We start from the raw sequence: 24,743 nt of genomic DNA, 5'->3' as shown, positions 1-24,743 counted from the left end.
CCGCCGAAATGCTGCAGGCGACAGCGGCAGTCATTGAGCTGCTCAATTGCCTGCCGCTGTTTTCCGCGGCACGTTGGCAGAAGGTCCTTCTTCGGCGGTGCAACGGGAGCAGAACCGGAAGCTCCTGTGCACCCCGTGGGGAGCGCACAAAATGCCGCCCCCTGAATCCTGGCGCCCTAGGCGACCACCTAGGGTCGCCTAATGGAAGCGCCGGCCCTGGGAAACAAAGACCATTTAATGCTTTGGTTCCTCATTTTCTAAAATCTTTGTGACTGGAAACCACAGTAGGAAGATTTTTGTTTAAAGGCATTAGACTGTCTTATGTATGTAGAAGTCTCTCCATTCCCTATCATTTTGTTCCTGTAAGTGTATCTGCTTTGTTACAGGCCAATGAACACAGGTGAGTTTGGGCTGTGATTTGTTAACTCAGGGAACACAGCCTTGAAATCTTGATTAGCAATCACTTACCACACATGCCTCCTATCAGCCCAAAGCTATGTGGCAACAGAGAATTGAGATAAAGCAGCAAAGGGCAACACCACACAAAACTTGCCTCTTACTTCCCCCGATCTAAAAACACTCAAACTTATGTTTGGTATTGCATTTTTCAAGCTTCAGCATGCTGATGTTTAAGGAGGGTCTCCGCTTCAATTATTTCATTAGGTGAAAGCTGCCCACCGTGTTTTCAAGTGTAGAGAATGATGGGAATGAAAATAGTTTTGGACTTCTTTGGTGACTTTCCCTCATCCTTGTGAGGCAGGCAAGAATCTTCATTTCACAGATGGAGAAAACAGTCATCAAAGGACTTGCCTCAAGACACAGAGTGAGTCAGTGGCAGAGCTAGGAATAGAATCCAGAACTCCTGATTCCTAGTCTCATGGCCTAACCACTAGATCCCACACTGCGAGTAAGAGCAAGAGCAAGGGGATACAAGGACAGGTTAACTTAAGTTTTTTGTTCTTCTAATGAGACACACACACAGGAGATGCAAAAAAATTCCAGATGAGACTGACAGGAAAGGGATCAAGATCTTGGGCTGATGAAGAGGAGCAAAAATGAGAAATTAAGAAAATAAAGTTAGGAGCTTACTGTATTTTTGACACTGCAATCTGAAACAGACTTTGAGGTGAAATGCTAAGTCCTGGGAAATGGAATGCAATCACTGGTGACGTAACATCTGCAAAGGCTATTTTATCTAAACTTCAGATCACAAGAGACTTAACGTTCAAAAACAGTCAAAATGACAATAGAGAGGTAGTTTGAAGACCACGCTATATAAATTCAGCCCTCTTCCCAAGCATTAACTGTTTGGAAAGCAGTCAGCAGACTGGCAAAGGAGACACCCAGTAATGAAAAGAACTCATCATATAGATGGAGACATGTGTCATGATCCTTGGCTCACATTCAGGAACAAAGACATGTATGAGTAGCCAAAAAGTACTAGATGCCTTTCAAACACATAGTAAGACATAGTCCCTGACCTAAAGAGGTTACCATCTAAAAGAGTTTTGTCTAAGGTTATTGCCTGTTACATGACCAGATCCTAGGTTTTGCCAGATCGGCTCAGATCCGAGATCCATCTAGTTCAGTATCTTGTCTCTGACATTGACTGGTACCAGATACTTCTGAAGAAGGTAGAAGAACCCTGTAGTAGCACACTTGGTATATTCTGCCCAAAGTCTCAACCTGATCTGTGAGATTAGACCTCTTGGAACACTGGGTGGTTCCAGACAACTGGAACAAAGCTAATGTTGTGCCAGTACTACTGGAACAACTTACTAGGAGTTGTGGTGGATTCTCCATCACTGGCAATTTTCAGCATCAAGACTGGATGTTTTTTCTAAGAGAAATGTTGTAGTTCAAACAGAAATTAATTCAGGGAAGTCCTATGACTAGGGTCCTACCAAATTCATGGCTGTGAAAAACACATCATGGACCATGAAATCTGGTCTTCCACCGTGAAATCTGGTATTTTGTGTGCTTTTACCCTATACTATACTGATTTCACATGGGAGACCAGAGTTCTCAAATTGGGGGTCCTGACCAAAAAGGGAGTTTCGGGGGGGTGGGTGACAAGGTTATTTTAGGGGGGGGATCGTGGAATTGCTACCCTTCTGTGCTGCTGCCTTCAGAGCTGGATGGCCGGATAGCGGCGGCTGCTGATTGAGAGCCCAGCTCTGCTGGCAGCAGTGCAGACGAAGGGGTGCCAATACCATACCAGGCCATCCTTACTTCTGTGCTGCTGCTGGCGGCAGCTCTGCCTTCAGAGCTGGGCTCCTGGCCAGCAGCCGCCGCTCTCCAGCTGCTCAGCTCTGAAGGCAGCACCGCCGCCAGCAGCAGTGCAGAAGTAAGGGTAGCAATACCACAAGCCCAGTACAATAACCTTGCAACCCCCACAAAACTCCTTTTTGGGTCAGGACCCCTACAATTACAACACCGTGAAATTTCAGATTTAAATAGTAAATTTCATGATTTCAGCTATTTTAAAAATTCTAAGACCATGAAATTGACCAAAATTGACCATGAATTTGGTAGGGCCCTGCCTATGACCCATGACATACAGGAGTTCAGACTAGATGATCACAATGGTCCTTTCTGGCCTTCTAACCTATTAATCTTAGAGAACGGATTAAGCCCTGAAACATGAGGTTTAATATTCCTTCCAAAATTTGTTAGTATTAATCATAAGCACTGGATATTCTTGATAGCCATATTAAGTGTCCAATCCCTTTCTGAAGCTTGTTAATTCTTGGCATCATCTTCTTGCGACAATCTTCACAGTCTAATTATGTATTATGTGAAAAATGTATTTTATTAGTTTTGCATTTTCCACATTTTAATTTCACAGAAGGTCTTGTGTTATGAGACAGGGAGAAATTTTTGATGTACCTTCTTTATATCTTCAGCAGTTTATATTTGTCTTCTTATTTGTCTCTGTCGTGGGGTAGGTACACCCCATCCACAGGACAGCAGGTTGAGTGTGACAAGGGGTTATGACTCAAGTGGCTAGAGTAGATATTGCTGTTATAAATATATTTATGCTGTTATAAAGATATTGCCCTATAAAGCAGGGCAATCCAGCCTACCAGCCAGAGTCCTTGGGGCTGCCCTTGCTCTCAGGGCAGTGTGGCCTAATGGCCAGAGTCCTTGAGCAGTGCCCACACCTTGGAATAGGTGTGGGGCAGGGTATGGGGATCCGCGTCCACCGTCCTCAACCGGGTCCCAGCCCAGGGCCCTAAGAAACCGGTCGTCTACGGTTTGGCTCAGTTTCCTATTTTAACAGTTGCATTCCCTGGGTCGCTTCCTAACTTTGTTTCCTGTTCTGTTAGTTCTCCTAGGAGTGTCGGCCTTCTGGCCCACTCTCGCCCCCCAGGGTCAGCGGGGATTCCGCTGTCAATCCCACTGGCTTGGCCTCCACAGCCTGTAGAGCCAGCAACTCCCTGGCAGAAGCCCACAGCACATCTGCTCTTCTCCTCAGCCAGCCCAAACTGAGCTGGGCCACTCCCTTTTATACCTTGTCTCCAGGCTGAGCATGCCCATCAGGGGCTAGGGGGCATGGCCTCTTCATCTCACAACGTGCAGTTAACCCCAGTGGGATCAATGCAGGGGAGGTTCACCCAGTCACAGTCTCCTTTCTAAAATAAACAATCCCAGTCTTCTCAATCTCTCTTCACACCAGTTTTCTGTATCCTTGATTATCCTTGTCACTATTCTCTGAACCCCACCTAATTCTGTGAGAGAGAGTACCTTACGCAACATTCCAGATGAGATAGCATTGATTAATAAAGACATGATAACGTTCTTCATACCATTCCTTATTCATCTTAACATCCTGTTTGCTTTCTTGACTACAGCTGCATATTGAGCAGAGGTTTTCACTGAGCTGTCTACAACGACTCCCAGGTCCCTTTCATGCACCGATACCGTTAATGTAGAACTCTGAGGGGTATTAATAGTTAAGTGTATTCCTCCAAAGTTCATTACTCTGCATTTATGAACACTGAACTTCGCTTGCCATCCTGTTACCCATTCACCCAGCTTGTTTAGATCTCTCCAAATTCACCACAATCCTGTCTGGTTCCAACTAGCCTAAACAGCTCTCTCTCATTTGCACCTTTTGCTACCTTACTACTCACCCTTTCCAGATCAGTAACAAACAAATTAGACAACACTGGACCTAGTATGAAACCATGATACGCCCCACCATTAAACTTTTACCACGATTAAATTTGATTATTTAATCCTACTCTGTTTTCTGCCTAATATAATTTAAACAGGAAAAGGATAATAATCTTACATTTACTATATGAAATGCCTTGTACCACAAAGGATACCAAAATGCTCCTGAGTAAATTGAAATATAAACTATTACATATACAAGAAACATCTCAACTACCACTGAAACACAGCTACCACTCACATTAAATGTGACCCTGGTTTAATAATGCCAAGCAATACTATACAACAGGCAACCCAGGAACCAAACCCTGCAACAAACCCCGGTGCCAACTCTGTCCACATATCTATTCAAGGGACACCATCATAGGACCTAACCACATCAGCCACATCATCAGGGCGCATTCACCTGCACATCTACCAATGTGATATATGCCATCATGTGCCAGGAATGCCCTTTTGGCTATGTACATTGGCCAAACTGGACAGTCTCTACGCAAAAGAATAAATGGACACAAATCTGATCTCAGTAGGAGAACACTTCAGTCTCTCTGGTCACTCAATAACAGATCTAAAAGTGGCAATTCTTCAACAACAAAACTTCAAAAACAGACTCCAACGTGAAGCTGCAGAACTGGAATTAATTTGCAAACTGGACACCATCAGATTAGGCCTAAATAAAGACTGGGAGTGGTTGGGTCATTACAAAATTTAAACCTAATTTCCCCAATACTAACTTCCCCCTACTATTACTCACACCTTCTTGTCAACTGTCTGAAATGGGCCACTCTCATTACCACTTCAAAAGTTATTCTTCCTCCTTTGGTATCCTGCTGTTAATTGAATTGCCTCATTAGACTGACCTCACACTTGGTAAGGCAACTCCCACCCTTTCATGTATTTATACCTGCTCCTGTATTTTCCATTCCATGCATCTGATGAAGTGGGTTCTAGCCCACGAAAGCTTATGCCCAAATGAATGTGTTAGTCTGTAAGGTGCCACAAGGACTCCTCCTTGTTTTTTCAGATGCCATTGTTACAAACAATATAAGGGATTAAAGATGGATGTTTAGAAAGAGAAGAATTTTGAGAAGAATAAAATTTGGTAGGATTATTTTAGGTAGGCAGGCCAGATAAATAACCTTTGGTGGAATTTGGCCAGAATAATACATGTATCCAGCAGCACTATACAGAGTCATTGGTTCAGAAGAGACTCAGAGGGAAGAATAAAAAGAACAAAGAGTACTTGTGGCACCTTAGAGACTAACATTTATTTGGGTATAAGCTTTCCTGGGCTAGAACCAACTTCATCAGATGCATGGAAGAATGCAGGGAAGACTGCCACCTGCTGGATGATGTTGAGATTCAAGCCCTGACCTGGCCTGACCCTGCTTGGCTTGTGAGGTCTGACAGGATCAAAGAGCAAGGTGCTATGGCTGACAGGCATAGTTAGCTATAACCAGCCCCATTAGAAACCAGCCTTATAAGAATTTTCTGGGTTGTATTTTTAAATACAGTAAAAAAAAAAGTAGTGGATTCTCAGAAAGAAAATTATGAGTCCAAGTTAAAAGCAGCCCCAATTACGCCAAAAAAACCAACAACCAAGAACTTACCAGGATACATTTTACATTTTCAAACCAGATTTTACATTTGTTGTATAGAAATAAATTTACACCTCAGTTAAGATATCAGTGGAGAAAATCATGTAATACTGTATAAGATTCGAGTTCACAGCCACGTATAAAACAAGAGTTTTAATGGATGGGAAAACATGCTATGCACAGGTGGACAGCCAGTTCAATTATGGTGCTACTATCACAGTACATGGAGTCCTTTATCCAACTTGCAGAGTTACTTAGAGGTTCCCGTTTTGAGCAAGTACAGAATGTACTTTGATCCCCACTGTCTCCTGCCAAAACTGCAGAAATCAGTGAGCCAAAACCAATAGTCTCAAAGGATATTGTGGCAGAGGTGTAATATGGCCTCCAGTTATATACAGCAGATTTCATTCCGAAGGATCTCAATGCACTTTTAAAGACATAGGAATAACTCCACTCACTGAATAAAAGTGGCTAGGCGAACAAAGGTCTTCTGGAGTCTAAGGCTATATCTACTCTAGCATTTTTGTCAGTATAACTTATGTTGCTCATGGGGTGTGACAAAACACCCCCAAGTGACATAAGTTAAACCAACAGCAGGGCCGGTGGGGACAGCGCTAGACAGCAGGAGCCGCTCTCCCACTCATATAGCTACCACCGCTCATAGGGGCTGGCTTAATTATGTCTATGGGAGAGCTCTCTCCCGTCAACACAGAGCGGCTACACAGGAAATGTTACAGAGGCGAAGCTGCATTGGTACAGCTGTGCCACTGTAAGGTCTCTAATGTAGACGTGGCCTAAAAAGAAGGCCCTGTACCCTCACCACACCCATCGGTGGGTTATGGAGCTTTTTTACCTTGCTCTGATGTTTCAGGCACAGGCCTCTACCTGAAGCAGGATACCAGCTTGAACCCCAGGTGCTAAATGCAGCCTCACCTCTGGTGAAATGTGGCAGCTGTTTAACAGTGTACACCCATGTTACACAAAAGCTTAGAACATTAAATAGAAATGCCATACTATGATAATGCTTGACATAACTTAGCTCCGCAGTTGAAGCTTTTTACTTAAAGAAGGGATTCAGCCTCCTTCTTATGTATAAAGACTAAAGAGTATCATCCCCAAAATTAGAACATTGATTTTGAACTTGGCGTGAGACATTTTACAAGTAAACCCATTACACTGAGACGACTTGTAAAATGTGTCCTTTAAGCTCTGTCAGACTGTTTTGTCTCAAATGATCTTAAGAGTGGAACACAGGCTCTTCAAACTTTTCATATTAGTTATACCTCACTGAAATCTGTGCATAAGCTACAGTCAACAGAATATAGTTGTAATTAAGCTAAGAAATCCATACATGCTAGGCACGGAAACGTACAGAAAAGGCATTCAAATTACTTTTATTCTACCCTATAGTGACATGATACAACACCACAGAATTATGATTAATGCATTTTAGAGTTTATGGTTCCAGAGTCAATAAAGCGGATTTTTAGAAATATTTATTTTTTCACTCCTCCCACCATTTATGGTGTCACTACAGAGCAGAGTTAAAGAATCCAAACCTCCTTAACTGTTTGATTTTCTTTTCAGTTTAACCTTAACTCTAAATTTCTTGATTTGTAGTGGTTGTTTTTTGGATAACTACAATATTTTAACCCTTAATTTACTAATATATACTCTCAAAATTAATTCCAGTTTCCTGGATACAGTTGAAATTGCAAGGAAAAGTCAAGGAGGCAGAGCGTGGTTAAGCAAATTGAAGTCCAGATAGTATAGGAAATTTTTTGGTAGAGACAACAAGCATACTGGACTATTTTTAATCTGAAAATCAGAGTCATCTGCAACAGAGCATGCTCTTGGGAACCTTTGTTCAGTACAGGCTCAACACTAAGAGCTCAACGTACTGAATTACACAACACATTCCCTGCAATAATACTTCAACATTCTTTAGGTCTCCCAGTGCAAGTACCGCCCCATCCTAGCTTTAGCAATGTTATTTATAAAATCTGAAGGAATCACAACTATAAAGTGGCATGGATGCAGGTGTACATGAATAAGATAATGGTAATAAGCTTATTTTCAAGATTTCACATTTCTGATGACAATTCATCATAGGCAATGAAAGAACACTAGGTGTTTGAGATGCAGAGATCTAAAATAAGATCTAAGATCTAAAATAAGCAATGTAAGAAAATTTTATATACTTGAACTAAAACTATACAAAGGAAACTTATAAAATATCTTCTTGCCTCTATCTGGTCTCCACAGGAAATACACACTACCAAGAACAGTAATGTACCTTCACCCATGAAATACATAAACTTTTTAAAGCAGCCCATCCACTCTCCCGCTGTCTTCCTCCCCCTAGCCCCACTTCTCATATCCACCAAGGTCTATTTTGCTGTGGTATTGATTTAAAAGATTAGACGTACAAATTGCATACACAAGTAGTGTGCCACAAGTACTCCTGTTCTTTTTGCGGATACAGACTACCACGGCTGCTACTCTGAAACTTGCTTGTATTACCATTGCCATGTCCTCCCTCACCAATTCCTTCTTGTTTGACACACATCGGGAGGCAGGGACTAACAGTTATCTTCTACTCACTTTACAGCAACTACTGCATCTTTGTTTGTATATAAGGGAACACAGAGGTCCACAGTTTTCTAGAAATAATTCTTCCCCCTCAATGGCACACCACTAAGATATGCCGTTCGCACTAAGTTGAAAAATGTATTTACATTATCTCCCAAAGGAAGTGGTAGAAGCCTCATCGCTTGGGTCAGTAAAACCAAACCGAAGACACAGTCGAGAATACACAATAGGATACAATTTTGCACTAGCCCCCACAGGAAAGGGCATGAAGATTTAACAGATCTACAATTTCCATGGTCACAGATAGGCTGCATTTGAAAATATTTAAAAGATTCTAGATAGTCAGCACTCCAAAAAAGCAGCCTTCGTGACACTCAGCAAAACAAGATTTTCAACCACCTTGGTAAATATATACAATCAGGAGGAGATCAGAAATTTTGTGGGCAATTCTCCAGTTGGTCAAGACCAGGTGTCCTGAACAATATGTTTTGAGCTGGACACATATCTGGGTGACAGTCCATGATCGGGGTTACATGGGAGGTCAGAATACAAGATCATAATTACCTCTTCTAGATTTAAACCTAATAACCTGTTGGATTTATTTACAGGTTTGGGGGTTGGCTGGTTATTTTTCTTTTACCTAGGGTACTTCATACACCACCACACAGAGTAAGAATGGCAGGGTAGGGCTGACACAGGGCAATGGGGTGAGTGAGGTACAAGAACATGAAAACATAGAGGCAAAAAGATTCCACTGAACATGGGAAGGGAAGCAGGGAGGGTTGAGATTCTTCGCCTGGGGAGCTGAGAATAAGGGGAGAAATCTGAACGGCGGGCAGGGCAGCGTCGTGAGGAAATCAACAGCACAGCAAGGAAGGGGAAAGCAGTAACCGGAGTAGACCCCTGTCCCAGGTATGAAGGGGGTACACGGGCATGGGGGAGGGGGAGCCCCAAAGAAACACCCCCTCGCCCCTCAACCCAGGGAGCTGCATCTCGAGCCCCACCCCCCCTTCACACCCCTGAGAGGTCAACTCCCCCTGCCGAGGCCGGTCCCCTTAGGGCAGCTCCCCTCAGACACCTGCCCCCCCCGGACTATCCCTGGCCCCCCCGCCAGCCCCTACCTGGGCGGGCTCCACGCTGGCCGGCAGCGCCTCGGGCAGGGCCTGGAAGAGCAGCAGGGCCATGGCGCCGAGGAGCCTCCTCTCCATCCCCCCCACCCCCCGCTCCCCGCCTACCTAACCCTACCGCGGCCCGGCCCGGGACGGGAGCAGAGGGGCGCCCCGGCTGCCGCCCCGCCCACCTCGCGTTCCCATTGGGCCACCCCACGCCCCACTCGGCCTGTCATTGGCTCATGCCGCTTCCGCTCGTGACACCCACCCCCGCTAGGGGCTGGGCTAAGCCCGTGGGCCGCCATCTTGAGTGCGGCCCGGGAAGAACTGTTTCCGGTTTGGCTGCCATGATGGGTGTGGCGGAAGCACATGGAAGGGGGAAGCTGGAACCTGACATTTAAAGGGCCGGCGGTGGGTGGTAGCTCAGGGCTCTAGCACGGCCGTCTGGCCTGTGCCCGCCACACACACCCCGACCATGTCCCTGTCACTTCCCTTCCCTCCTCCCCCAGCTGTGTCCCCATCACCCTGACCTGTAACCCCCTTTCCCCCTGATTGTGTCCTCATCACCCCCAGTTCCCTGCCTGTGTCCCTGTCACAGCCCTCCTCTCCCTCCCCGACTGTGTCCCCATCACCCCCAGCTGTGTCCCTGTCACAGCCCTCCTCTCCCTCCCCGACTGTGTCCCCATCACTCCCAACTGTGTCCCTGTCACAGCCCTCCTCTCCCTCCCCGACTGTGTCCCCATCACCCCCAGCTGTGTCCCTGTCACAGCCCTCCTCTCCCTCCCCGACTGTGTCCCCATCACCCCCAGCTGTGTCCCTGTCACAGCTCTCCTCTCCCTCCCCGACTGTGTCCCCATCACCCCAGCTGTGTCCCTGTCACAGCTCTCCTCTCCCTCCCGACTGTGTCCCCATCACCCCAGCTGTGTCCCTGTCACAGCCCTCCTCTCCCTCCCCGACTGTGTCCCCATCACCCCCAGCTGTGTCCCTGTCACAGCCCTCCTCTCCCTCCCCGACTGTGTCCCCATCACCCCCAGCTGTGTCCCTGTCACAGCCCTCCTCTCCCTCCCCGACTGTGTCCCCATCACCCCCAGCTGTGTCCCTGTCACAGCCCTCCTCTCCCTCCCCGACTGTGTCCCCATGACCCTCATCTGTGATCGTGTTACACCCTGACCCTCCCCGACCACATCCCTGTCATGCCCCAATCCTCCCTCCCCTGTCCCTGTCACACCCTGACCCTCCCTCCTCTGCTACCATGTCCCCATCATGCCCCAACTGTCTGAATGACTTCCTCCTCCTCCCCACCCGGTATGATTGGTACTATCGTCACCTGCCTTGGCAGGGAACTGAACTAGACAACCTGACAGGTCTGGTCTGGTCTCTGGCCCCATCTATGACAGTCAAGACAGACCCAGGAGGATGCCTGATGCCCAAACAGCTCCAGTGCAGGTGCCCCTGCTGCTACCACCCCAGAGAAGGACAAGGTAGGGTCATGGTGGGGGAACAGGTGGGAAAGCTTCACAGTGCATGGGCCATAGGAGGCTCCATGTCCATGTGGGGTGAGCCTAGGACCCCAAATGCCTTAATCCCTTCCTGTCCAGAGCACATTCTGCTTGTTCCCACTAAAGCAGCTGAGGACCCGCAAGCCTGAGAATCCCACCCCAGCAGTCCCCCTCCTGATCAGGGGCACGGGAGGGAGAGATAGTGGGTGTGGGAAGGGGATCAGCATGACAGGCGAGTGGACACATTCCCACTGTTAAGGTGTAAGGTTGCTCCCACTGTGTTAGCTCTGCCGTGTTGCACATGCTGCATCTTCATTCCCCAAGATTAAATAACCAATAATGCAGTGACAACGTTAAAGAAAAGAGGAACAGAAAGAGGAATTGACGGAGCTTAGCTTAGGCTTTTTGATGTGCAGTATAGCCTACCTGTCTCTTTGCACTAATGTGGGGGGAATTTTTTGCATGTAATTCCCATTTGATTTGATTTTTTCTTTTCAAGATAAAACTCTGTCATGTTTCACGTTTTTGGCCATCAGTTTGCTCAGGACTTGTGCTCACAATTGCTCAGTAAAAACGTATCCTTGCTTAGCAAAAAAATTAAAATAAATAAACCCTCTGTCCCTCCCAAGGCAGCAGTGTTTGCTCAGCTTATCGCTAACCCCCTCCCCCAGCAAAACAAACAGCATGTGTTCCTCTTGAGTCAGGTACAGAGTGCCTGTACAGCATGCCAGTACTCACCGTGACAGGATATGTAAGAACATAAAAATGTCCATAGTGGGTCAGACCAAAAGTCCATCCAGCCCAGTATCCTGTCTACTGACAGTGACCAATGCCAGGTGTCTCAGAGGGAGTGAACCTAACAGGTAATCATCCTATCAGGGTTGGAAGGGACCTCAGGAGGTCATCTAGTCCAACCCCCTGCTCAAAACAAGACCAATCCCCAGACAGATTTTTGCCCCAGATCCCTAAATGGCCCCCTCAAGGATTGGGCTCACAACCCTGGGTTTAGCAGGCCAATGCTCAAACCACTGAGCTATCCCTCCCCAAATGATTGCTCTCCTGTCATCCATCTCCACCTTCTGACAAACAGAGGCTAGGGACACCATTCCTTACCCATCCTGGCTAGTCCAATACAAAGTCCATCCATGGTGCTCATCACTTGCCTGAGGCAACTCCTTGGAGAAGATGGCTGCACTCTCACTGCCAGCTGCTGGGTCTCTTGCTGCTACTCCACCAGCAGAGCTTTGTGCATCAGCCTTGTTTGTGTGGTCCTCCTTCACAAAGATGTAGCACTGAAGCTACTGGACAGGAAATCCACCTGGAGACATGGCTAAAGGGTGGGCAACCTAAAGCTGGCTTGTTGATGATGTTACCAGCTTTGCCCGTTACTTTGGGGTATGGCTCATTTATTAAGGTTACTCTTCAGGGTGGGCAGGAGGAGAGAGAAAAAAGTTCAGCAGTTTGAGCATTGGCCTGCTAAACCCAAAGTTGTGAGTTCAATCCTTGAGGGGGCCACTTAGGGCTCTGGGGAAAAAAATAGTACTTGGTCCTGCTAGTGAAGGCAGGGGCTGGACTCAATGACCTTTAGGGGTCCCTTCCAGTTCTATGTGATAGGTATTGTCATAAACAAACAGATCAGGGTTAAGGTCTCTTTTACCTGGAAAGGGTTAACAAGCTCAGTAACCTGAGAAACACCTGACCAGAGGACCAATCAAGGGACAGGATAATTTCAAATCTCTGTGGAGGGAAGCCTTTGTCTGTGTTCCTTGTTGGCTCTGCATTCTCTTTTTGGATCTAAGAGAGGCCAGACATGTCTCCAAGTTCTCCTGGAGTAGTTCCTACTATCCAATAGTGAGTATTAATTAGAAAGGCACATTAGTCTTATAATTTGATTTCTACATTTGCAATTGTGTGTTTGCTATAGCATTTCTTTACTTCTGTACTGTTATTGCTTTTACTGAGAAAGAAAGGAGGGGGGATTCTCTCCAGAGATGGATAAGTTTAGACCCTGTATTTTTGCATCCTGGTATTACAGAGATAGTGTACTTTCTTTTTGTTCTTTTAATAAAATCTTTTCTGTTAAGGACTTGGTTAATCTTTCCTTGGGTGAACTCTCAGGGAAAAGGGAGGAGGGAGGCATCCCTCTGTAGTTGGATCCCGGTATCTCTCCTAGGAAAAGGGAGGGGGGAGGAAGCAGGGGGGAATGGTTTATTTCTCCTGGGTGTAAGAATTCCATGGATTTGGGGCTCTTGGGATCCCCAAGGATTTTGGGGAAGGACTGTGTCCCAATACACGTACATTATTGGGTGGTGGCAGCTTTTACCAGATCTAAACTAGGATTTTAGTTTAGAGGAGTCCATGCAGGTCCCCATTTTGGAACCCAACAGCTCTAAGTGGGGGTGAGACCTATGACAGGTATATCTCCATATATTTATTTAGAGAGAGATGGGTTCCCACCACTCCATGAAGCTTGACTCGAGTGGGGGTCCCAGGTGGTGGTGGTAGCTGAGGGTCCAGAGTGCTGGGGACAGGCAGAGCCCCCAGCACGATCAGTCAGGAGAAGATGAAGTCCCAATGGAACTGATGCAGAGTTTGGATCCAGGCATCAGAACACTGACTTGAGTGTGGGTGGGGTTTTTGTAGAGAAACAACAATGGTTCAAGGGAGAACACTAGATTTGTTTATGTGTAAACAAGGGAGAATACCAAAGTTGTTTTGGTCAGGCTACACATGGGAGCTGATCATTCCTGGCTTTGGATGGTGTTCCTTCGAGGGAGCTCACAATGCAATTAGGGAGCTTCACTACTGTGGATACCAATGAAGGATTTATTACTAGAATTGGTCTGATAACTGCTGAGCTGGGGGTGGGCAGCTGTGAGCTCATTAACATCTGGAGCAGAGATCCCCCATGATGCAGTGCATCCCTGCTTTCCTGGTCCCAGAGTTCAGTGCGGTTCTTGCCTTGGAATCTCTGTTCTCCATTCTGTCTGCTAATGGAGATGCCTCCTTGTCCCATCTGCGATGCAAATGAGGCTAGGGAAGTTTCCTTAATCCTGTCATCCTTATCCCAGGGGTTAAGGGGTGTCTCCCAAGGCCTTTTCATTACTTTTTGTAAGTCTTTCTTCTGATGCAGATTTAGTTCAAGCAGAGGCTGGGGTGGGGGTGTCTTTCGTGAGTCAGACAGGCTGGGTACTGCGCCCTGGCTCCCTATGAACACAGAGCTGCTAGGTAACAATGATGGTGCCTTCTATGCTAGTGCCATTAATGATGTGGACATGTGTGGACATTTCTGCTGTTCTGTCATGGCAAAGAACCAGTTATTTCCCCATGGCAATGTTAGGCTGGCCCATGTATAGCTGAACACAGCCTAAACTAGGCCTGAGTCAGCACTGTATAATAGTTTGGACAAAAGAAAAGCCATCGAGAACACACATGAAAATACTCTTGGGTAAGCACCACCAGGTGGCGCTGTCACACATGCCTCTGTTTTTCTTAGCATGTGAACAAATGATCAGTCTTGGGAAGACATGCTATGTTGTGGTTAGTTTTTGGGTTCTGCAAGGTTTTTGTAAAGGCGGGACGGGGGGCCTTGGTGAGGGAGCTGTGCAAGCAGCAGGGGAATTTAATAGATGCATTTAACTAGGCTTGTCAAAATTCCATTTTTTTTATTTCAACAGATAATGTTTATTTTAAAGCATTTTAAAAGATTTTTTATCAATTTAAGTGTTTACAGTTGTGAGAGATTATGGGTTAAGCAGTTTTCTCTATTTTTACTGAAGCACATTTCAATCTATGGGATGTTATGGTTGGAGAAGAAACAATTATTTAATGACTGGTGACATGGAGATTCAAAAATTGAAAGCGTTATAACTGCGATAACACGCATTATCAACATCATCCACCACAATTCCTAAAGTCAGTATCCTTACGTCAACAAGTCATGCCTGTTTTTACTAGTCCATCCACTAGTCCATTTGTAAAAAGCCTGATTCAAAAGTCTGAATCACTGGATTTGGATGCTAAGGTCTCAAGCAGCATTTTTCTTACTGTGCCTATCTGTGAATTTTTATTATTATTGATGGAAATATTGTTTCTGTGTGTGTACAGTGAAATTGATGTTTACTGACATTGACCAATAAAAATTTAATTTTTCCAAGTCTAATTTTACTTACTCAGTTTCATTAAAACAGGCCCTTTACATACGCAGTCCCAACCGTCATTAAAGGGCAGTTTGAGTAACAGGAACAACCACCAATGGCTCCCACACTCCCCTGCAAGCACAACCTCCACCATGAGGGACTCACAAGTTACATCATGCCCGAGTCTAAATCCAGCCATTAGCTGGAAGGCTCCTGTTGTACCAAATCTCTGTGCGCTGGATATAATGAGAAGCAGGAGTTAGAACAGGGGTCGGCAACCTTTCAGAAGTGCTGTGCCGAATCTTCATTTATTCACTCTAATTTAAGGCTGCGCGTGCCAGTAATACATTCTAATGTTTTTAGAAGGTCTATTTCTATAAGTCTATAATATGTAACTAAACTATTGTTGTATGTAAAGTAAATAAGGCTTTTAAAATGTTTAAAAAGCTTAATTTAAAATTAAATTAAAATGCAGAGCCCCCCGGAGTGGTGGCCAGGACCTGGCCAGTGTGAGTGCCACTGAAAATCAGCTTGTGTGCCGCCTTCGGCGCCCATGCCATAGGTTGCCTACCCCTGAGTTAGAACCATTGCTGATTAATGCTCAGGAATAAGCTACCAAAGGAAGTGGTGGATTTTTCAGCTCTTGCTGTCTTAAAATCCAGCCTGGTGGCCTTTCTGGAAGATGTGCTTTATCCAAACAAATTATTCAGCACAATGGGAGTGACTAGGTGAATTTCTCTGGCCTGTGTTATACAGCAGGTCAGACTAGGTGATCCTTTCTGGCCTTAACATCTATGAAGCCTGCTTTTCTTCTGCTCCAAAACTGAAAGAATGATCAAGTCAGCAGGGTGCTAAGACTGGGACTCAGGAGCTCTGGGTTTAATTTGCAGCTCTACCACAGACTTCCTGTGTGACCTTGGGCCAGTCACTTAGTCTCTCTTGCCTCAGGTCTCCATGTGAAAAATGGCACTGCTGTCCCTCGCACAGAGGTGTTGTAATGATAGATTGCCAGGTGCTCAGCTACTGCAGTAATGGTGACCAGATAAGAACCTCAGCTAGAAAAACATTCACAAAGTTTAAAGCCATTTTTACTACTGCTAAGGACCCCCATTTCCCCCCAATTAACATGTGGGATTTCCCCATTTGGGTCTCGCATTATCCAGGTGGCACATCTCACACTCAGTCACCATGAGGGGGCCGAGATCCCATCTGGGAGCCTCTGGGAGCCAAGGTAATACAAAGCACACAGACCCATCAGAACCTGGTTTGCCACACAGGGGTTTCCAGAGCCTGTAATTTAGTTTTGCAAATTGTAACCCAGTCTTGTGCCTGGCTTCAGACCCAGACCCAGTCTAGGCATTGTTTTTTCCTGTGTCTGTGCTCATGTGACTCTGAGGTTTCTTTTCGCCCTAACAAAGCTGATACAGTCAAAGGTACACTTGGCATTTTCCAGTTCTTGAAGTCCCAGGACAGCATCACATTAACCCTCAGAGGCTGCAGGGGACTGGGGGAGCTGACAGCATTTTCTAAGAGGCGGTAGGGGCATGGACAGGGGATCCAGCCATTTAAACAACATTCTATAATGGGTGGGGGAGGGGGAGAGTTCACTCTGCACGGGCATCCAGGGTGATATTTTGGTGGTGGTTTTCTCACGTGTCTACCTTCTATGGGCCTGCCATTGACAATGACTGAAGAATATCTATTTGGTTTAGTTTTTGTTGTGGGAGGGGGAAGGCGGGGCAAGGCGGGGCGGGGGGGGAGGGAGGGAGTTGTCCATGGGCTGAGTTTGGCTTAGGCATTGGACAACATGCCCACCCGTTGTTATTACAACACCCACTCCAGGCTAGCTCTTAAATTAACACACACACAGGGAGAGGTACTGTAAGCAAGCTCGTGGGATGAGTCCGGAAGAGGATTTGTCCATTGTCACATAATACATTCATTAATGATCTGGAGGATGGTGTGGCCTGCACCCTCAGCAAGTTTGCAGATGACACTAAACTGGGAAGAGTGGTAGATATGCTGGAGGGACAGGGAGAGGCAGAAAGAGCCCAGGCTGTTTAGCTGCTCAAGAAGAAGGTTGAAAGGCGACTTGCTTACACGTCCCAGAGAGACAATCCCAGGTGCTGAAGGGCCCTTTACTCTCGCAGAGAAAAGACAGAACAAGAGTGACTGGAGGGAAGCTAAAGCAGCTGCCAGACCAATTCCAACCAGAAATAAGGCAGATGAGGGTGGCTTCCCCATCGCCCGCTGGATTCAGGTCCAGGCTGAACGCTCTTCTGGAAGCTGCTTTAGGCAAATACAAGTTATTGGGCCCAGCAGAGGAGGGGAACTGGCTGAACTCTCGGGCTGTGTTATACAGGAGGGCGGGTGATGCTTATAATTGTTTCCATAGGCTGAGCTCTGTGCTGATAGCATCTCAGGTTTTCTGGAACTAACCCCATCCCCTGAGATTCCACAGACAGACTAGTAGCTCTGGCAATTTCAGAGGCCGTACTGGCCGGGGGCTGCCGTTTCCCACCTCATGTGAAGTTTCTACAGCGCTTGTGCTTTGGGCCAAAAAGAAGTGTAGACATTCTCGCTCCGGCTGGACGCTGAGACCCGTCACTCTCGCCAGGTTTCAGAACTTGGGCAGGGATGGCTACACTGTTATTTTTATTCTTGTAGCGCAAGCCTGAATCAGCTGATCCAGGCTCAGAGTGGCTGTTGAGAGGGGGTTGCGGTGTAGACGTGGCCAGCGTTTGCAGCAGGCATGTTCTACTATTCGAGCAGGTTGAGACAAGGAGTGGAGCTCAATGCTCCTTGAACAGGAACAGGCCCATTTTTGCCCAAAGATGCAATTTTAAGCACATCATAGAAAGGCCATGCAGTCCCCAAAGCGGTAACACTGGACAAAGACAAGGGAGCAGGCACATCCCAACTGCATGGTATTGGAATGAACATCCACCAGGAACCTCGGGTATGCGTTTCAAAATTCAGCAGCAGCTGGCTCGTTAGCAACCCGTGTAACCAGGATCCCATCCTGTTCTCCACTCCCTCCTCTGGCTCTCTGTGGAATATGGCCTCAATTGTAAAGTCTTAGCCTTTATTTTCAAGGCCCTGACAGCCTGGGAGCGGGACACCTAGAAGTCCACCTCCAGCTTCAGCCAGCTGCCAGGGACAGTTCTGCTCTGACACAATGGAGCAGTCTACACCCAAGGGACAACCAGGGTACGCGAGAGACACTGGTGTCTTCAGGGATGGCCCAGGACTGTGGGATCCTGCCAAAACTTAGGACAACAACTATAGTCCTAATATCAGACTCTCTTCTTCAGTGTTGTGTTCTCCCTAAGCTCGTCATGGCTGCAGCATGGGAATCAAACTAGAAAACTGCTGTCCCCATCTCTAGCAAAAGGGATTCATCAGTCTTAACGTTCAAACACTGTTGGTATCTTAGTCCATCTAGCATCTCCTCGAGGAATCAGCTGCTGAAGTCATGTCAACAACAAAACTGAAGTTCTCATGGCAGGGAGGAGTCCCCTCGAGAAGCTAATGACCTTAATGCCGAAGTAGGATGGGCATGTGTGTTTTGAATAGCAGTGGCACATTGTGTTACAAGAATTGACTTGTAAACACCAAGGCATGAGGCTCCTTGGCTCCAAGCACAGACACGGCTGGTATGCACACCGCAGAGCCTGGGTGTGGCGTGTTTGCCACAGGCTCAGCACAATTCCAGACAAATTGCTCTTGTGCAGCCTGTGCAAAAAAGCTGTGGGGACAGAGAGGAAAGAGGAGCGATTCCCCTCTTCTTGGGCCTCTTCCCTCCCCAGGAGAAATTGGTCCTTATTTCATTGGGGATTAGAAATATCTGAGATACCGAATTGCCTCCATTATGTCCTAACAGCAGGATGGCAATAGAGAACTCTGGCCCCAGACTCAAAGCCATTGTCCAGCTGTCCAGCTGCGACCTGTTTGTTATTTACAAGTGCCCAAAGGGGGGCTGAGGCCTTGCCCAGCAATGAGACGTGCTCCCAGCCCCCAAGAGCATAGGATCTGAAACCCTTATCCTGCAGCCAGATCCACGCAGGCAACGCGGCCCCACCTGAGCCCAAGAATCCAGAGCCAGCGGCAGGATCAGGGCCTAAATTCAGACCTAACAAGCAAGGATCGTCAGAAAAAAGGGATGGAGGGAGGGGGAGAGAGGGATGAGATGGGGGAACCATGAGAAGATCAGGTGGTTAATCAATAAGACACTCAATTAGGGCTTTTAACAATTGTTCGCTGGCCTCTCCTAGGAGAGACATTGAGGGAGGTGTCTGGGGTGAATGGGTTTTGGGAGGGTGCCTCAAGCAGGGGGCAAAGACCGCAGATGGCACGATGGTAGCAGGGGTGAAGGGAGAGGGGGAAAAGGAGATCAGGGCGGAGATGTAGAGGCCTAACTGCCCTCAAAGCAGGCCAGGGTGCTTGGGCTCGCTGCCTAGGACAAGGGGGAGCCCAGTGGAGCTGGTCACAGGGGACTGTCGATTAGGGATAGACTCAAAGGGGCAGGCCAGCTGGGAGATTGCAGTAACTGAGGCAGCAGGGAACGGACGAGCAATTTTGCCAAGAGGAGGGAAAGGAGCGGGCTCCGTTCAATCGGCCATTGGGCTCAGTGCTGGTCTTGAAACAGTCAGAGCAGGCAGCGGGAGGGTGAAGCTCAGGCGTTCAGCCTTTTCGTACTCACACTGATCTCCAGCCCACACACCCGCCTGCTGCTCATCTCCCCCCAGCCCCAGCACGCTCATGGTACGTCAAAGCCACAGCCGCCTGCGAATGGAGGACGGACGTTACTGCGCTCACGGGGTGGTCACAACTTTCATCTCCCACGCGGCCGGGGGGCATTGCAAACAGCCCCCCACACTTCCTGGCCACGGCCCAGACTGCTCTTTGCCAGGCCAGTCAGAAGGGTGGCTGCTGCCACGCCCTTCCCTGGCCAGGTGGCCACGCGGCTACAGATCAGCTCACACAGCCTCGGCCATTAGAACCTGCTCCCTTTGGGCCAGGACAGCAAGGTTATTATAATTGCCAGCTGGAGCGTTCCGCAGGCAAGGGCAGAAGAGAGGCCAGCCAGTCTCACCTGGTCGATGGGGTCTCTAATAGCAGCCAGCGGGCCAGGCGGCGCTTGCGTGGAGGAGACGCAGTCTGCAGGGCCTGCCCTGGTGCAGGAACTACTTGCTAAGTGTGCGTGGCCCCAGGAGGAATTTAAGCCCTCACCCTTGCACAGCAATAACCGAACTATTGGACAGTTGTCGCTGCAGTCAGGACACACGCCCCACCCTCTCGAGCTACCCCTTCCCCAATACACCACCCCAGCCACACATCCTTGCCCCACTAATAAACACACACCTTCCTTCCCCCCCTCCCCCGTAACTGACTGACTGACTGACACACACACGAGCTGAGGTACAGTTCAGTACCTTCAGGGCATAAAACATCACAGGGATGTTGTAATTATCCCAGAACCGAGGATTAGAACACCAGGAAAGTCAGCATTAAGCTTAATTTAAAAGAAATCAAACTCTGTTAAGGTATGAAAAGACAAGTTAGGGACCTCAAGCAACCTTAACTCTGCCCAGTAATGCCATTCGGGGTTGAGGGAAGAGAACCAAAACTGCATCTATTAATTTCATCTAATGTTGGAGGACAAACTAAAATGTTTTAATTATAACTATACGCTTACTGCATTGCATCACTAGAGGGCAGCATGGACTTTTTAGTCTGTAGCTGTACAGCACCTAGCACACAAGCGTGCAGGTCCACATTTGGAGCTCCTAGCCCCTATGGAAATAGGAATAATAAATGGCAATACAATGGAAATCTTAGCAGAGGAGTCCTAGTGCAGACAAGTATCAGAGGGGTAGCCGTGTTAGTCTGGATCTGTAAAAGCAACAAAGAATCCTGTGGCACCTTATAGACTAACAGACGTTTTGCAGCATGAGCTTTTGTGGGTGAATACCCACTTCTTCGGATGCAAGTGGGCAGACAAGGTCTCAGCCAGTTGCTAAAACTGGTGCTGAATTACAACTGGGGAGGTTGACAATGTCTCTTCAGTTCCTGTCTTAAAACGGTGTGCAGGGCTGCTATTTGCTACTAACCAGCTGCCACGTTCCACCCCAGAGGTGACTGCATTTCAATGCTGGGTGAAGTGAAACTTAAGGATATATAGACACACACTCATGGACGACTTTGTATATCCGCTAGTAAAGTGCTTCGGCTGGGAAGCACCATCAAAATGGCACCCAGTCAGTAATTCTATCGGCTTAGCACAGACCAAACTGGAACCTGAGAATCGTGCAGGGAGTGACCTCGTGTGCTCATACGAGGGCAGAATTTGGACTCCCAACATTCAGATCCTCAAAATGCTCCACACCGCAAGGCAGTTCAGGCTGCAACTAGCAGCAGCCATCACAAATACACAGAGACGCCCCTGGCAGGCTCTTTAAAGCAAGCGTCCACATAAAACACAACAGCGGCAGCAGTTTTAAAAATCCTCAGATTTTATTTCCCACCCCCGTCTCCGCTCTTTGTAACAATTTCTCCCACTCAAACGCTTACAACTAACATTTCCTTGCCCGGCAGGTTTCTAGTGAATCAGGAAGTTTTCCTTCCTCACCTTAAAGGAGGCTGAAATCTACAGAGATCCCCCCTTGTCCCCACTCGGTGGCCCAGTTGCACTGACGCCAGCACAGCTCCAAGAGTAGCTTGTGTTGAGTGCTGGGTAGGACCTACACAAAACCAGTGGTGATCATCAGTTCTTCCAATTACAGGCAATGGTACGGTGGATTTAAAAAAAGAGAGAGAGCATAAGGACATCAGGGCATTTCGCACTCCATTGCATGGACTGCAAAGCAAGACACATCTGGGACCTGAAATACTTGAGGGTGAGGGACACGTTTTCAAAACACACTGGTCCTTGTGCGTGCAAGTGCTCAATCTGCACGTGCGGTTTCCTGTTTGCACTGCTCAAAATGCCGACAACCTGGCCCTACCTGGTTACAGAAAGGCCCTGGCTGTTTTTCAAGACTGCAACCCCATTTGGTTATTAATTAGTTATTTAGTCAGAAGAGGCTGGTGCCTTCTGAAGGCAGGTGAACAAAGACCAGGGCCAAATAGTGACCTCACTTAATCTGGTGTGTAGCTGGAGTAATGGCACCTGTTTAACTGAGAGCAGAATTCAGTTCACAGCTGGACAGAAACAGGCATCAGTTGTACTGGATATGACCTGCAACAGCGATGGCAGAGCCCATCCTGCCTCCCTGAACAGAAGAGAGATAGCACCATGTGTGTATTACCCCAGCTACCCCCATCCTGCTAGGCAGGGGAGGGAGCTGTCTAAACAGGGGAACAGAGCAGTCATCTGTCACAGAGAGAGGGGCACAGGACTGCAAGTGCCACGTGCTCTGCACCGGGGGGCCGGGCTGGGATACCTACAGCAATCAGACCAGTTCTCAGGCACTTTGTAACAGGTGGCATCAGTCCAACACCTAAGAGAACAGGATCCGGGCACGCCGAGGTCCTGCTCCAGCCTCCCGCAGGTCAGACCCTAGGGGAGGGGTTAAGGCAGCAGGAGGTGCGCTTCCCTGGATTAGCCAGCGACAAAGAGGAGCCGCTGCTAAGGCCCAGGGATCTGCTGACCTATGGTGCCCAGTGAAGAGGGCACATTTCCGCTTCTGTCCAGTAGCAGGCCAGCACCAGTGCAACAGACGGAGCGCCCCCAGCAGGTGTCAGGCACTCAGAGGCAGGCCCCAAATCTGGTTGGGGGAGCAGAAGATACAGGGTTAAACCAAAGAGGAGCCAGAAGTCACGCCCAGATCTGCCCCTCCCCCCAATACTTTGGCAGCCGGGGGCTGTGGGGGGGAAATCCAAGTCTGATTGGTATGTCCTGAGCCCATCTCCAGCTTACAGCCCTGCAGCTGCAGGTGGCCCTACGGCGTGGACGGCTCCCGAGGTAGAGGCTCGATTTACAATCCCTTGTTAAAATAGACGTAAGGCACGCAGTCCCCGTGCCTGGCCTGGATGGAGGCTCGGAGCTCCGGCTCCAGGCTAGACAGCGCCAGCGAGCTGCAGGGAGAGGAGAGGGAAAGTCAGGCTTTGATTTGCTCTGCACTTCTTCTCCCTGACCCTGTTGGAAGTGTCCCTGGTCTGGGTAGGGCCTTCTCTCCAGCTGGCCAGGCGGTGGGGTGGGCAGGAGGCAGACTTTTTGCAGCCAGATCTTAACAGTGGCTATGGAAGCAAGTCATCGGCCAATATGAGCTACTCTCAGGGCAGGGGGCAGAGACCTGGGGAGTCCAGCCCCATCCTGAGCCCCAATCCTGGGGCAGAGACCTGGGGAGTCCAGCCCAGCCCCATCCTGTGCACTGATCCCAGGGCAGGTGGCAGAGCACAGAGACTGGGACTCATCTCCCCAATTCCCCCACTCAGGGCAGAGCCCACAGCGTGGGGATTAGCATCTGTGCACAGGCCAAACCCTTTGGAAGGGCAGCGCTGGCTGCAAGCCCTCAAGATGACCAAGTTCCCAGGGACAGGCAAGGCCTTTCCAGAAGATACTTGCGACCCCCAGGGTAGGTGGAGGATAGCTTGGGAGAGGGGTTCTCAGGGAGGGAGAAGTAGCGCGGCTGGTACCATCTCTGTGGGAACAGCGAGCAGGCAACCGGCACCATGAACAGGAGGCTGAAGGACAGAGAAAACCGAGCGTTACTGGCGACAACGTCCGCTCTCGGATTGAGAGCCAACCCTCGGTGACATTGACAGCCCCCGCAACAGTGCCCTCTCCTGGGGGGTGCAAAGCCGAGAGCTGGACCCCTCGCGGTCATTTGAGCTCCCATGAAGTGGGGCGTTAGCTCTGGGCAATCCTTTCTCTGCTCCCCACCTCCTCTCCTCAAAGGCCCCAGCATGGCTTGCGGCACACCAGCCAAGTGGCCAGGCACAGTGGCTGGCTGATTTCGGTGCTGGGTGGAGCGATCTAGCTATGCAGCCATGTAGAGCACCCTAGGTGTTGCTCTGGTGAATGTCACTTTGGTGCAGGGGCCAAGGTTCAGTTCCCAGCCAGGCTAATGAAGTCCAAGGCGCCTGATTAACACCAAGGTGCAGGTAAGCACGTTGCCCCAGACTCTCATACAAACACCAGTGAACTGGCCACCCACACTTGGCCCGGCAGAGCAGCTTCTCACTCCGGAGCTTCCTTCCGGGCAGCTCTCTCTGGCAAGGTGGCTGAACTGGGAGTCCAGAGATCGGGGTTAAATTCCCAGCTCAGACCCAGACTTGCAGCAGTACGTGACCTTGGGCAAATCTGTCTCGTGCCTTAGTCTCCCCCAGCTGTAAAATGGGGATAATGCTTCTCTTCCTCGAGAAGACCCAGGGCTGACTTCACAAAACCCCCATAGCTGTAGCATGGGAGTGTCGGAAAAGCCAAGGCATGGACGTGCCCAGTAGGATGAAGCCTGGGCCCCCAACCCCTGGTGCAGGGCAGGACCTCCCTTGTGGGGCCCCCTGTCCCAGTGGCAGACTGCTCCCTCTTCTGTCTGTCACAACTGCTCCAGGCCCAGAGTGCTGGCCACCCCTGGATTTCCCCTGCAGCTGGTGCAGCTCTGAGAGCGAGGGCCTATGGGA

The 24,743-nt window shown here is 48.5% G+C and overlaps 2 protein-coding genes across 5 annotated transcripts in view; both read right to left on the bottom strand.

Moving 5' to 3' along the window:
• Positions 1–9,636, bottom strand: part of WBP1L (WW domain binding protein 1 like) — a 78,733-nt gene extending 69,097 nt beyond the window's left edge. The window contains exon 1 of the mRNA XM_039480792.1: positions 9,491–9,636. Within this exon, the coding sequence (XP_039336726.1) occupies positions 9,491–9,577 (87 nt within the window). The 5' untranslated portion in view covers positions 9,578–9,636. The remainder of the gene's footprint in view (positions 1–9,490) is intronic.
• Positions 9,637–21,608: 11,972 nt separating this feature from the next.
• Positions 21,609–24,743, bottom strand: part of SFXN2 (sideroflexin 2) — a 104,158-nt gene continuing 101,023 nt past the window's right edge. For all 4 annotated transcript variants that reach the window (XM_039547742.1, XM_039547741.1, XM_039547743.1 and 1 more), the window contains 2 exons: positions 23,757–23,804; positions 21,609–23,195 (listed from right to left, as the gene is read on the bottom strand). In XM_039547742.1, the coding sequence (XP_039403676.1) occupies positions 23,096–23,195; positions 23,757–23,804 (148 nt within the window). In that variant the 3' untranslated portion in view covers positions 21,609–23,095. The remainder of the gene's footprint in view (positions 23,196–23,756; positions 23,805–24,743) is intronic.

This window comes from Mauremys reevesii, linkage group 7 (genome assembly GCF_016161935.1).
Source record: "Mauremys reevesii isolate NIE-2019 linkage group 7, ASM1616193v1, whole genome shotgun sequence".
In the NCBI taxonomy this organism is placed as follows: Eukaryota; Metazoa; Chordata; order Testudines; family Geoemydidae; genus Mauremys; species Mauremys reevesii.
The sequence above is the reverse complement of the archived record's forward strand: the minus strand, read 5'-3'. Positions and strand labels throughout refer to the sequence as shown.